This window comes from Tenrec ecaudatus, chromosome 2 (genome assembly GCF_050624435.1).
Source record: "Tenrec ecaudatus isolate mTenEca1 chromosome 2, mTenEca1.hap1, whole genome shotgun sequence".
NCBI lineage: Eukaryota > Metazoa > Chordata > Mammalia > Afrosoricida > Tenrecidae > Tenrec > Tenrec ecaudatus.
The window spans coordinates 34,312,461-34,328,133 of NC_134531.1; the positions used below are offsets into that span (position 1 = coordinate 34,312,461).

The window sequence follows — 15,673 nt, forward strand, 5'->3', positions numbered from 1 at the left end:
TGATTTCTTTGTTGAAAATATCCTTGTCAACAACATAAATAGTAAATATATACATAAACCTCACCTACACAGGTATCAAATTGACTATCTGTGCAAAGAGACATTGAGGGATTTCAATATCATCCGTCAGACCAAGATCAGCGGCCGACTGTGGAACAAACCAACCGCACAACAAACCATCAATTGGTCATATGCAAGTTCAACTAAAGTGCACAAAGTGAAAACAAGTCCATAAAGACAAAATACAAATTTGATTATATCCCACCTGAATTTAGAGATGACCTCAAGAGTAGATTTGGCGCACTGACCACTCATGACAGACAACCAGAGAAGTCGTGGGCTGACATCTAGGACACTGTGCATAATGAAAGCATGTGGTAGAAATACCAGATGGCACCCAGCGATCAGAAAGAATCGTGTCTGCAGTCTTAAAGGCTTGTCTTAAAGCAATCGGCCATCTAAGCGAGGTGTCAGCTAAATCCACATGGAAGAAGCATACCAGCCTGTGTGATCTGAGCATTATAAATAATTAAGTCCGAATCCAGAGGGGGGAATGGTGTCAGAGCTTAAATTCTGAATATCCAGTTTTTAGAAAAATGAAGTCAAAGTGCTGAGTAGAAAATTTCAAAGGGCAACTCAAGAAGATAAAGTCAAATGTTATCATGAAATGTGCAAAGACCTAGATTTAGAAGACCAAAAGGGAAGAACATGATCAGTATATATTAAACTTAAAGACTCAAGAAAAAATTCAAGCCTCAAGTTTTAATACTGAAAGATTCTATTGGTAAAATGTGTAATAATGTAGAAACCATCAAAAGAAGAGGGAAAGAATACACCGAGTCACTGTAACAACAACAACTGGTCAACATCCTTCCATTTCAGGAGGTTGGTTATGAGCAAGAATCCGTGCTGCTGAAGGACGAAATTCAAATTGCACTAGATGCAGTAACCAAAAATAAGGCTCCTGGAGGTGATGGCATGTTAATTAAAATATTTCAACAAGATGATAAAGCACTGGAGGCACGTACTCATCAATGGCAGGATATTTGGAAGACGGCTACTTGTCCAACTGACTAGAAGAAATCCATATTTGTACCCATTCCAAATAAAAGTGACCTAAGGGAGGTTCAAATCATAGAACAATATTCCATGTCACATGCAAGTAAAATTTTGCTGAAGATCCTCCAACAGTTGCAGCAGTACATTGACAGGGAACTGCCAGAAGTTCAAACTGGATTCAGAAGAGGTTGTGGAACGAGGGTATTATTGGCGAATGTCAGATAGATGCTTTATTGGCTATGCCACGGCATGAAACTGCATGGATCATAACAAATTATGGATAGCCTTCTTAAGAATGAGAATTCCCACAGAACTCAAACATGGATCAAGAGTCACTTATGCAGAATGAACAAGGGAAGGCTGCATGTTTTAAATCAGGACAGGTGTGTTGGGGTTGTACCCTCTCATCATACTTTTTCAGTCTGTATGTTCAGCAATTCATCAGAGAAGCTGGGTAATATGAAGAAGAGTGTGGCATCAGGATAGGAGGGAGGTGATTAACAGTATGCAATATGTAAAGGACACAGCCTTGCTCGCTGAAAGTGAGGAGGGCTTGAAGCACTTGCAGGTAAGATTTTGGATTGCAGCCTTCAGTGTGGATTATGGTCCAATGTAAAAGAAACCAAAATCATCACAATTGGACCAATAGATAGCCTCATGATAAATGGAGAAGAGGTTTAAGTTGCCAAGGATTTCATCATACATGGGTCAACAATTAATGCTCATGGAAGCAGCAGTCAAGAGATCAAAGCCTGTTACATTAGATAAACCTACTTCATAAGACCTCTTCAGAGTATTAAAAAGCAAGGATGTTACTTTGAGGAATAAGGTGTGCCTGACCTAAGCCATGGTATTTCAATGGCCTCATATGCATGTGAAATTTGGACTTTGAATAAAGAAGACCTAAGAAGAATTGATTAATTTGAATTGTGGGGCTGCTTATTGAATATACCCTGGACTGCAAAAAAGACAAACTGATTTGTCTTGGAAGAAGTAGGGCCTGCATGGTCGTTAAGGCAAGGACAGCAACACTTCATCTTACATACTTTGGACATGTTGTCAGGAGAGACCAGTGCCTGGAGAAAGACATCATGCTTGGCAAAGTGGAGGGAACAGTGAAAAAGAGGCAGGCCCTCACACAGAAGGATTGACATAGTGGTTGGAAAACATGGGTTTAGGTATAGGAACAATGATCAGGGTGGCGCAGGACCTGGCAGCATTTCCTTCTGTTGTTCATAGGGCCACTGTGGGTTGGAACCAACTGAATGGCATCTAATAACAATAACAACATGGGTGACAGAAAGAGCCCTGGTGGCATAGTAGTTACACTTTGGACTATGATCCACAAGGCCAGCAATTCAAAACCACCAGCCACTCTGTGGTAGAAAGCCAAATATTTCTATTCTTGTAAAGCATTACAGTCTCAGAAACTCACAGGGGCAGTTCTACCCTATCCAATAGAGTGGCTATGTATTGGCATTGACTCAATAGCAGTATGTTTGTTTTTTCAATTGGTTTGTGTTTTTAGTTGATAGGTGTATTAATCCAGGTAGATTAGAAAAACAAATCCATAGAAACTCATATGTGTTAAATAGAAGGTTGTATATAAATGGAACTTTTACATTCAGAAAGCATCCCAACCCAGTCCAGTACAAGCCCATAAGTCCAATGTTAGCTCACATGTCTGATACCAATTTATAAAGTCCTCTTTAGGCTCACAAAATGCATGCAATGATACTGAATGAAGGTTGATCATAGGCCAGTGGGTAGAAAGTCTTTGGATCCAGTGGCATTGTAAGCAAACCAGCACTGGCAGGGGTCTCTACATGTCTTCTCCAGTTCCCAGGGTAGCATCAGAGAAGGTCCATGTGGCTTCTCCTCAGGGATGTCTTGCAGGAAGTCAGCCTTGCCAGGATAGCGTCTCCAAAGAAGTGGGCAGAGAGAGAAAATGTCTCCTGCCTCCAAGGAGGAAAAACCAGATTTCCCAGAATTCTCAGGAAAAAGCCATGCCCCCACACAGAGGCCTCATTGGCTATGATCTGACTGAGACTAGACTCTACCCCTTCACTCTTAATCCTCTCAAGTCCCAAATTGACACCGGATTATGTAAGTACCACAATGGGTGACCATGAAAGCCCAAAATTCATGTGCAGAATCTCCACGTGGGTTAACCCTAAAGTAAATCCCCTCTGCCCATAGTCTAGGTGTGTGAATAGACAGAGAGCACTGTAAAGTCAACTGTGGCAGATGTAGTTAGGTTAAACTGTAGCATTCTATCATTTGCTCTCCCTTTTGACTTATTTTTAATCTATTTCAGTTTTGAGTATTTTTCTGTTTTCTTTTGATTGAAGTTTTTCCCTATATTGTTTTGTCACTTTTTTGCTTTATCTTTATGTTTTGTATGATTTTCTGTATATGAAATCCAGGATAGGTAAATCCATAGACAGCAATTAGATTGATAATTACCTAGGATCATGGCCGGTAGGTTGAGAGGAAATAGAGAGCTAATAATGAAGAGTACAGGGAAAGTGTCTTCTGAAGTTGATTTTAGTGTTGATTGTACAACTCTTTTTAATATAATTGAATGATTAAATTGTATTATATGTAAATTATATGCCAATTAAACTATTTTTAAAAGAAAGCAAAGGTCATTAAAAAGCATAAGAGTAGAAAGAAAAGACAAAATGAGTGTCAGTGGCCCTGTTTGATGCTCGACTTGATTGAGAGAGCCCTGAATATATGGGTGCTATAGCGAAGCGTGGCGAAGAAATGAGATGGTGCTCAGCTATCAGCAAGAACACCACCTAGGATCTTAAAGCTTGTTTTCAAAGAAGCAGCTATCTAAGTGAGGCACCAGCTATGTCCATATGGAGGAAGGCACACCAGCTTTGTCATTCAAAGACTATACTGGAGCTTTCTACTCCCGTAAATAGTTACAGTCTCAGAAACCCACAGGAACTGGTCTACTCTGTCCTGTAGCATTGCTGAGAGCCAACCTTGACTTGATGAGAAGACCAGGACTCAATGGCAATGAGTTTGATTTTGTGTATGAACCAACTAAACTTGGTCTAGATTTTAATAATTTCTGCTTTCTCTGCCATTGAATTTTAATCTGTTTTAATTTGTTGTTGGTGTTAGTTTTTGCTTTCAATGATTTTCTGGATAAGAAATTTAGGATAGGTAAATCTAGAATCTCTATGGGTCAGAACTGACCAGATGACACCTAACAACAAGAAGCTTAGTAAAACATCCTAATGGGTTAATTATTAGTATTTGTTGTTGTTGTTGTTGTTAGGTGCCACTGAGTCAGTTCTGACCCGTAGTAACCTTCTGCACAGCAGAAGGAAACACTCATGGCCCAGTGCTGCTCCATGCTCACAATTGTTCCTATGCTTGGACCCATTGTTGCAGCAATGGTGTGAATCCATCTCCTTGAGGGCCTTCCTTCTTTTCGCTGCCTGTTAGTCTGGGTAGACTAGAGAAACAAACCCATAGAAAGAGAGAGTTTTATATAAAAAGTAATTATACATTAAGAAAGCATCCCAGCTCAGTCCAGTCCAAGTCCATAAGTCCGATATTAGCTCATATGTCTGATGCCAATCTATAAAGTCCTCTTCATACTCGTGAAACATGTGTAATGATGCTGAATGCAGGAATATCACAGGCCAGTGGGTGGGAAGTCTTGTGGATCCAGTGGTATTGTAAGCATCTCAGTGCTGGCAGGGGTTTTCACGTGGCTTCTCCAGGTTCAGGGTTCTAGCTGAATCAGGGTTGGTCCATGTGGCTTCTCCTCGGGGGTTTCTCACAGGAAGTCCGCAGAGAATGAGCATTTCCTGCCTCCAAGGAGGAAAATACAGCAGTTCCAAGAATTCTCAGGAGAAGGCCATGCCCATACAGAAGTATCATTGTTATCTACAATTGACAGACTAGACTCCACCTCTTTACTCTTAATCCTCTCAAGTTCCAAATTGACACCAGATAATGTAACTGCCACACTGTCCCTCTACTTAACCAAACATGACGTCCTTCTCCAGGGACTGGTCTCTCCTGACAACATGTCCAAAGTATATAGGATATGAAGTCTCGCCATCTATGTGAGACTTAATACTTCAGTTCTCCAAATTTATTTATAAATGTCAAATTAGGGCTAGCTGGGTTTTCCTTGCATCTTACTCATTGTCAGAATGGCATTGTCTTACTTGTGAATATAATTTAGAAGACCCATTTTCTTGCCAAATGTTTTACCCAAACAAACCTGACAGGTACAACAATGTACTGTTTAGCTGTCAGATTAGTCTTCTGTGAATATTTTAAAATTCAATTTTGGTTCTTTTCACAGAAAGAAAAATGTGCAGTTTTCCTGATCATTTCTAAATGTTAAGCTTGTAAAGTTTCTTAAGTACATATTCATGATTTAAAATACAAAGACCATTTAAAACATGTTCTATAATTTAAACCAGTGTATGACTGGACCTTTTGTTTTACAACATGATTTCAAATTAACCAAATGAATTTCTTCATATTTCATTCCTTTAGCAAAATTTAGTATGCAGAAAACAGTTTGGCAGGAGCTTTTTTACTTATCCTCCTATAGATAAAAAATGCACATATTGAAACTGTCCTTGCCTTCTGTTATAAACTGCATTGTGAATGCAGACTCTTTTGGGACTTGAACTCTGAATGCAACAGTATGATAATATTTCTTGCTGTTTTCTGAAATAAACAGCAACCTTAATTACTTGACAAATGTGGGGATCTTGTAATAAATATCGTTAAGTGAGCTTTAGCTGAGGGGTCTTCAGTACACGGGCATTTTTTCTCTTTTAGCCCTTTAAAAAGATGTTGTTGTAAAATGTCCTCTAGTGGGTTCTGATTCACAGTGACCCTATGTACCACAGAACAGAGCACCACCCAGCCCTGTCATCCTCACAGTGTTGCTGTGTTTGAGTCTATCATCACAGCCAGTGCGTCAATCTATCTCATTGAAGACCTTCCTCTGTTTTGCTGATGCTCTACTGGAGAGGTAACTAGGCTATGTTGGCTACAACATTTGTGCCTTGGGCATCACTTGAGGCAGATACCATGAGTATCTGATCACCATAGCTCTTTCCATAGCCAACTATGAGACATCACCCAGCAATTTAAAACTAGTTGTCATAAGAATTAGGGAACCAAAAGGGAAGAAACATCCTCAGCATATCTCAAGCTGAAAGAACTCAAGAACAAATTCATTCCTCAAGTTGAACTATCAAAGGATTCAATACATAAAATATTGGGTGATTCAGGACTCATCAAAAGAAGATGGAAGAAATACCCAGTTACTGTTCCCAAACGAATTAGTTGGCATTCAACCATTTCAAAAAAAAGATGTCCAATGTGCACAGAAGACAGTGAAAACCAGGGCTCCAGAAATTGACAGACTACCAACTGAAATGTATCAACAAACACATGCAGCTCTGGAAGCCCTCACTAGCGTATGCTAAGAAATTAGGAGACAGCTACCTGGTCAACTGACAGGAAGAAACCTATATTTGTGCCCATTACAAAGAAACATGACACAATAAAATGAAGAAATTACTGAGCGATATAATGAATATCATGCAAGTAAAGTTTTGCTGAAGATAATTCAATAATGGTTACATCAATACATTGACAGCTGCCAACGATTCAAGTCAGATTCAGAAGAGGACATGGAATAAGGTATATCAGTGCTGGCATCAGATGTCGCTAGGCTGAAAGCAAGAGAATACGAGAAAGATGTTTACCTATGTTTTATTGACAATGAAAAGGTCACTTAGCCCCATCAGGGTGCCCATCAGTCAGTCACCTTGCCAAAGACCATGGCCCCATCACAAATTCTTAACAAGCCTAGCCCCCTTGTGCTAGGTCATAAATTTCAGACCAGTCAACCCGCTCTCATCTCCTCCTCTAGTTCCTGTAAACCAGGTCCATGCGTGTCAAGCTCAACCTATCTCTCTATTGCTGCTTTTCTCCCACTTCCACTCAACAAGTGGATCCAGGTGGTCACCCTGCAAGCATTCTGGCCTGCTCACAGGCTCACTTTAACATTCAGTCCTAGAGAGGAGTTTTCTTCATGGTTCCAGATTTTTTCCAGCTTCAGACAAAAAACCTCTAGAGTTCAAACTTGAAATATCCAAAGAGTTCCTTTTCTCTCTTCAATCTGTCAATCTTGCCCTCAGGCAAGTCTCTTGGAATGCAAATGTCATGAGTACACTAAAACACCGGTGGGGCTAATCTCTTCAGAGTTTTCTTTGCAGGTGTGTCCTACCCATTTGAAGATCAAATTAATGTCTAAAGGCAAGTGGGCTTAGAAGCTCTCTATTTTCATACTTCCCAAAATTACTTCTATAAATCCTTATATTCACAATAATAAGCAGAAGAAATCAGTATAAACAAAGTAGAAGCATATACTAAACTCAGTTCTTAAGAGAGTCATGTTCAATGCTTATTTAGCTCATTTTAATCCCTATCTAAACTATTTTATTTATACAAAACTATGGTATTAAGCCTCTGAGAGTATCAAACCAGATCCAGGCTTTCTGTCAGCCATTGTCTCTAAGCAGCATGGTCTCTGAAAAATTCAAATGGTGATTTCCACCCCTGAGCTCAAAATATACACCAATCACATTCATTTTTGTCATTTCACATAGGAATAACCAAAAACTACAACCAAACAAAATAATCAAAACTTTAACTTTCCATATTCTTTCCAGAAAACAACCCAGTAAACTGCATGGACATATCTGACTTCTGGCTAGCCAAATAAGGAATACTACCATGAGGCAGAAGTCAAATAAACATCTACTCTCCATCTTTATGATTTGTTTCTCCAGTACACTAATGTGTTATTCTGGGTAGACTAGATACACAAATCCATAGAAACTCATATGTATATAAAAAAGAATAATTGAATATTGAGAAAATGTCCCAGCCCAGTCCAGCCCAAGCCCATAAGTCCAACATTAGCCCATATGCCCGATACCAATCTACAAAGTCCTCTTGAGACTCACAAAACACATGCATTGTCATCAAATGCAGGATGATCACACAGGCCAGTGGGTAGAAAGTCTTTGGATCCTGTGGCATTGTAAGCATCTCAGAGCTGGCAGGGGTCTCTACGTGGCTTCTCCAGCTTCAGAGGTTTGGTTGCATCAGGGTAGGTCCATGTGTCTTCTCCAGTCCAGGGCACTAGTGTAGTTCCCATGTGTCTTGTCATCTGCAATCATGAGTCAAGAGAGAGAAATGTCTCTTGTCTCCAAGGAGGAAACTACTGGAACTCCCAGAATTCTGAGGGGAAGGCCATGCCCACACAGAAGCCTCATGGCTATGACCCAATTGACAGAGTAGACTCCACCCCTTCACTCTTACTCCTCAGATTGACAAACAGTTATATAACTACCACAAAAACAGATTCAATTATGTGGATCATAACAAAGTATGGATAGTATTATAGAAAATGGAAATTCCAGAATGCCTCATTGTACTCATGTGGAACCTACATTTAGACCAAGAGAATGTTGTTCAAACAGAATAAGAAATTACCTCATGGTTTAACATCAGGGAAGAGATACATCAAGGATGTATACTGTCCCTTTATTTACTTAATCTGTATGCTGAGCATATAGCCTAAAAAGCTGGACTACAAGAAGAAGAGCATGCCACGAGGAGCTGCATAAGGCTAATTGACAGCAAGCTATATGCAGACTACAGAACCTTGCTTGCTTAAAGTGAAGAAGATTTGAAGCACCTATTGATAAAGATAACAATATAAAGTCTTCAGTATGGTTTACACCTCAACATTGCACCTCCACAAAATGGGTAAATATTACTTATTTACCAATAAGCAATAACATGATAAACAGATAAAAGATGAAGTTGTCAAGGATTTCATTTTACTTGGGTCCATAATCATAGAAGCAGCCGTCAAGAAAGCAGAGTGGGTTTATCTGCTGCACATGGCCTGTTTCCAGTATTGAAGAGCACAGAGGTCACTTTTTGGACTAAAATGCATCCAACCAAAACCATGCCTTTTCAATCTGCTTGTGGTCAAAAGGGAAACAGACAGCAAATAAAGAAGATAGCAGGAGAGCTGATGCCTTAGAATTGTGAGATTGGCGAAGAATACTAACAGGGCAATGGACTGCCAGAAGGAAAACACAAATCTGTCTTGGTCAGAAGTACAGCCAGAATGCTCTTTAGAAGAGCCAACTTTGGCTCAGGTCCTTTGGATACATTCTCAGGGGAAACCAGTCCCTAGAAAAGCACGTCTTGCTCGGTAAAGTAGAGGGCCATCTAAACAGAGATGGGTCCTTCTCAAGATGGATTGACACCATGGTTGTAACCAGGTATTACAACAATTGTGAGTTTGGCAAAGGGTCAGTCAGTATTTCATTCTGTTGTGTACAGGCTTGCTATGAATCTGTGTTGACTGGACCACACCTAAAAGCATGTTGCCAAAGAACACAGAACGAGTGTTAGGTATTTTGTGTATCACCAAAATCAACTGACATGTCACCTGTGACATGGAAGGCCATCTAATGTTTGCTGATGCGTTAGCTGATTGACTATAGGATCCAGGAAGAAAATCTAGTATCAAAATAATGAATAATGTGCACTACTTCAGCTATCGTGCTGAGCCTTTGTCAATAATACTAAGAGTAGTAGAAATGTTATCTTCTGAATTGAAGTGGAAGCAAACATATATGGACAGAGTAGATAAAGGCCCTAGTTATCTTAAACTTTTATTGATTTTAAATAACCACTTATGTCTGATTCTCTGTCTTAACATGAGAAAATGATTTTCAATGTAAGTGCTTTTAAAATAGTGATTGAAGAATCGTACACAGGTAATTCATGAAGATCAGCTTGTTCTTTCGTCAGTATTAACACCCACATTTTCTCTTACAGGTAGAAATGAACCGTTTCCAAGATACAAAGAGGCTCCTTCAAGATTATTACAGAGCAATGGAAAACAAAATGCCAATCGAAGACAATAAGAAGTTCACTCGAGTCCCATTGGTCCAACTGGACAATAAAGACATTTCAGAAAGCCAAGTTAAGTAAGTTATCATACTCCATTTTAATTGCTAGGAACCTAAAGTTTATGATTTTAAAATTGAATGTCACTGATAAAACACATATAGAAAAATCCAATAATATCTAAAAAGTTTTAAAAACATAAGTTCAATGTAGATGTATCTGATTTACAGTGAACATTTACCCAATTTCCTACAGAGCTATAATAGTTTATTGTTGAGTGCTTTCACAGGATCTTCTAAAGATAGTAGGCAATACATGATATTTATAAATCTTGAATGTGCAAATGTTTTGGTTCCAAGGGTTTCTGGTAAAGAACTATGAGCTTATCTCAGTTTTATGAAAAATTTCAAGCAGCTCTTTGTAGCTTAGCATGTGTGTGTGGCTAATATATGTGTATATGTATCACATTATATAAATGAAATTGGAGAGATATGAGTCATCTTTTACAAGTGAGAAAATTGAGATTCCATAAAGATCGAGTCATGTGATTATGACTTCATGAAGCCAAAGTATTACTATTTTATTACCGATATTAATATGAACATTTTAGCAGAAAAACCCTGGTAGAAAGAAAATACCATCAATGGTGAGAATAAAAGAAAAATTACATTTTCAGCCAAGCAATCCTGTCCAGTATTAAAGTTTGTAAATAACTTCTCTCATAGACTCAGGAGTTGAGAGCGAGGGAAGAACACTGAAATGCCATAGACAACACAAAAATATCTCTAAGTTGCAGAGAGCGAGCTGGTGGTTGTGCTGGTGCTTGTAATTGTATGCAGTTTCCCTCTATGAAGCATTAAAAAGAGAGCTAAAAATAAGAATTAATATAATAAAAAATATTTTAAATCCAATGAATGCATTAAAAATAAATTAATATTAATAATGAATTAATAAAAATAAAATGTAATTAGAAAGTAAAATATTCTCTCATTATCAGCAAGCAGCCATGAAGAAACAAGAAAGTGTAGCTATGAAGAGAGAAGACAGGAAGAAATTAGATTTTTAAATTAATAAGTTAAAGCACTGACTATTAATTTTATATTTCCAAAGAGAGAAGCTGTGTTTTATATTAGAAGTTGTGCATATTTTATAATTTTGCTCAGTCCATTCAGGTAAGAAGTAGTTGTACCAATTAGGTGAGAAAGTAGCAAGCATGTTTTGAGGACAGATAAGCCAGGACATACCCTGGGTGTATTATTTCCAAGCGAGCTGTAAGTAAATTAAGACTATTTTTATGTTTTGGCAAATACGTAAGTCTCCTAAGCTATAGTTTCCTTATCTGAACATTAGAGTTGCTCTTCAGTTCAGAAAATAAAATCCTTGAATAATCAGAAGACATGGGATCAAGTCCCCACACTCTAACTGGCTGGTATTATTATTGCTGTTGTAAGAGCCCTTGGAAGAGCAGGTTAGGCATTGGGCCATTACCCATAAGGTCAGTAGTTTGAGCCCCACAAGATGCTCCAAGGGAGAAGGAGCATTGTCATTCTAGCCACTCAGACCACTATTTAGGCTAAGGGCTACAGAATCTGGAGGGATTTTTTATTTAATATTTAAAGAAACACACTGTGTATATTTACACAGTCCATCTCAAGAAATGAAATCAACAATATCCTGTTAAGCCTCCATTTTGTGGTTCTCTCCCTCTCCCCTTGCCTGCTTTCCTCCCTCCTCCATATCCCTTTTCTCTCCCTGTGCCAACACGCTCCCTGGTCTCCTGGTAGTCATCAAAGTCTTGTCTTTGGGTGTATAAATCATGTTTCATTTTCTTTGTTTTTCCTTATAATAATGGTGTTATTAAATATTTATCTTTGCAAGATCAACTGCTTTGCTAACTATAGTGTTTTCTAGCTTTATCTATCTTGTATTGTTTAAGAGAGTTGCATTCTTTTTAATTGATGCATGAGGTTCCATCAGATTCATGTGCCAGAGTTTGTTTATTCATTCCTCTATAGTAGGGGTGTTGTTTGCTTCCACAAAAAGGGGGGGAAAATAAAACAGGAGTCTGTAGTGACAAACAAGTTGACCATTTTGAAACGTCACCAAAAGGCTTTCTACTCTCTTAATGTTTTACAGTCTTGGAAATTCTTAACAAGCTGTTCTACTCTGCTCTATTGGGTATTGATGAGTCTGAATCAGCCTGATGGGGCAATGAGCTTTTGTGTTCATTGCTGCTCTCATTCTAAGGTCCCTAGACAGTGCTGTCCAGTCACTGAAATATACACAGCCCCAGAAACCTTTTGTACGGTCGCCATGAGTTGGAATTGACTTGATGACTGTAGATTTAGATGGTCCAAATGGTTTTTGCTAGACTGTGCAAACAGATGACGTCTTGGAAGGAAATCTCCAGGCCTGTCTTCTAAGGCACCTCTGAATGTGTTCAACCTGCCAACCTTTTGTCTAGTAGCTATGAATCTGTGCTACTATGCTACCCTAGAAGTTGGGGACTGGGAATTGACTTCTGTTAAGATTATAGCCAAGAAAACCCTAAAACTCTGGCAGTTCTGCTCTGTAACACACGGGGTTGCTATGAGTTGCAATTGACTTGGTGAAAACTAAGATTATCAATCATATTTTTATTATAGCACAATATAATAACCTATTCTTATTTTTATGTAATATTTTAATTATTAGTATTGCATGCTTCTGCTTTAGTATGGCCTTCCTTCTTTTAAAAAGGGTTTGAGATGGCCTCTTCCACCAAGTTCCATTATGTTCCTTTTAGAGCCTTATATGTAGGCAAGAATGCGCAAGAGTAAAAGGGCACACCCTCCTGGAAGAAGAAAGAGGAGGAGAAAAAAAGAAGAGAAGAGAGAAAACCACAGGAGACATGTTTAACTCAGAAAGCTTTAAAAAAAAACTGGAAGATAGCTTTAAAAAAACAAACACTTAATTCCAAAGGAAATATGAGCAATAAATCCATGAAAAGAGGCCAAGTTGCAATGTCTAGAATAGCAGAGCATTCTGTCCTTAGTAAATAATAGCTAGACAGGCATAATGGCAAAGTTATTAATGTGGGTTAGAATGAAGTGGACAAAAGAACAGCTAGTTCTTATTTTCTGCAAAAACACTTCTGTGCCGATCTCAACCTCCAATCATTATTGTGGAATGATCAGTCGAATGCTCCACCAACCAAGCCATCTGCCACCGTCTCCTTAACATATAGAGGGGAATAAGCAGCCGGTTAAACATTGTCATATGTCTTATCTATTTTTATTTCTCCCAACAATCCTATAGCATTTCATCTTCACCATCATTTTCATGATCACTGTTACTATATTTGTATTATGCCAGGAGGAACTGAGTTCCAGTAACTGACCACGTTATTTTTTCTAAATGATATGCTGCCCTCTAGAACAAGGTATTGAGAAATATATAATGGACAGTAGCAAATATTAAGAGATGGTCACTCAATTTTAGCCTTAACTAAATGGATACAAAAGTCACAGTCAATTAGGTGTACTATGAATGAGCATTATCTGATTATTGACATCAAATGCATTCTTGTGGATTAGGGGTATAGAGAGTGAGTGTTCAACGAATTGCTTTATAGACATGATCCACTGTCAGAATTGTAAGCACCCTAAGAATCAGAATGCCAAGTTCAAGTAACCTTGTTTGATACTTCACAACAAGGCCAAATTAATTATGTGCTAGAGCACAAACCAGCTTTCCAAATCCCTGCTCTGCTTCCTGACACCTTGAGATTATGGAACCCAACAGCAAGATCAGCGGTCCAAACCCACCGACCACTCTGAGGGGAAAAAGCTAAAGCCGTATGCTACAGTGAAGATTTACAGTCTCAGAAACCCTATGGAGCCATTTAACTAGCGTCCTATAGCGTCACCATGAGGGGGAATCAACTGGATGGCAATGAGCTTGGCTTGGGCTCCCCAATATTTTAACAAAGGCATCCTTGGCACTCCTCTCTGTTGGCCCCACAATGAGCGCTCTCGGCACTTTCTATCACTAAAGATGAACCCCACTCACATTAGGTCTGCATCTTGTATCTCTGCCTTCTTTTGTTGACCTTTCAGACCCTGGGGGCTTTTGGAGGTAAACAAGACAGGGGACAGCTCAGAAATGTCCATTGTGGTTCAGAGAAGGAAAATGAGAGCCTTACGTTTGCTGATCCAACACAGAGCAATGCTTTGTCAGGCATATTCATCACCCACTCCACGCTGGACTTTCTCCTTGGGTGGGCTACCCTCCTTTAGACCTCACCTATGCCATGTCCTCTTTCTGAATGTCCACTCCATGATGCCAATGGATACAAGTCATCTCATTCAAGAGTCGTTTAGTTTTATTGGGTTTGGTATTTCTTGACTGATTTATTCCTGATCAGAAGTTGATGCCCTGGATAAATTCCAAAATTGCATTATTTTTCCAAAATCACCATTCTCTCCCCCCGCCCCCGCTGCCTCATAATTTCAGAGAGAAAACCCAGAAATCGCATTTTGTTGTTATTGTTTATTCTCGTTTTTGCCTATTCATCAGGCTTGATAATACAAAAATGGAATATTTTCTTTAATGTTCTTTTCTCCATTTCAACAGTTCTTCCAGGGGAAAAAAATCACAAAGTAACCTGGTCACAAATATATATAAAATCTGTATTTTTCCTTTTGTTTCCTTCTTCCCCCACCCCCCAAGAATTCCTCTAGTCCCTCGAATAGTCATTTCTCCAGAAGCAGCAATGTCCAAAACAAAAGGAAAAACAATCCTGAAGGGGAAGATAGACAGCTCACTAGAAAATATAGAGTTGAACCTTGAAGCAGATGAAAAGTTGGTCATGGACACCTGGCAACAGGCTTCGTCAACAATATCCAACCTGGTAAGGCATGCTTATTATTATATGTCCTTGGTGTGATGCCCATTCACAAATTCTAATGTTGCCAGTGTGCTATCAAATGGGAGATTTGTAAAATGCCTATAGGCATTGCATAAATCTAAACCTTCAAATTTTTATTTCTGAAAGCTATGATTCACAATGAACAAATACTTGCTTTTAAGAACTGAGTGAAGAGCATTTTCTATGCTGTTCTTGGATTCAAAGTACGGGGGACAAAAGAGTCCCCCAGATAACTTGAATGAGGTTGGCCAAGCATAAAACAATAGTTTGCACCCCTATTTCTAAAGGGGTAAATGTTGCTCCATCCCCTCGCCTTTCGCCATCTGAGAACAAGGTCCGGGGTCACTATCGTTTATATTTTCTTCCAAAAAATGCCTAGACATCCAGATTTTTATTTTCAAATATGAGATGAGAAGTCTCAGTGGAAACAGACGGTAAAGTTCTGGGCAGAGCAAAATAAACCACAAATTTGCCCTCTAAGCTTCTCGGGTTTGGAGTGGTTAAAGGAATTGCCTGCGCTCGCCCATCAGATGGGAGATTGAACACGGGTCTATCTCACTTCAAAGTTCATGCCTTTTTCACTTACCACGCGCTCCTTGGGAGGTGAAGAGACAGCTGTCCCTGCCCGTAAGGAGCTTGTCTCTAACCCAAAGGGAAGGAACATGCACGTAAATAAGATTCATCCAAGCTGAGACACCAGAGACA

General features: G+C 39.1%; 1 protein-coding gene across 1 annotated transcript in view; it reads left to right on the forward strand.

Annotated features, from left to right (window-relative positions):
* SPEF2 (sperm flagellar 2) overlaps positions 1-15,673 on the forward strand; it is a 202,695-nt gene that overhangs the window by 133,988 nt on the left and 53,034 nt on the right. The window contains exons 24-25 of the mRNA XM_075540928.1: positions 9,988-10,139; positions 14,770-14,950. Of these exons, the coding sequence (XP_075397043.1) occupies positions 9,988-10,139; positions 14,770-14,950 (333 nt within the window). The remainder of the gene's footprint in view (positions 1-9,987; positions 10,140-14,769; positions 14,951-15,673) is intronic.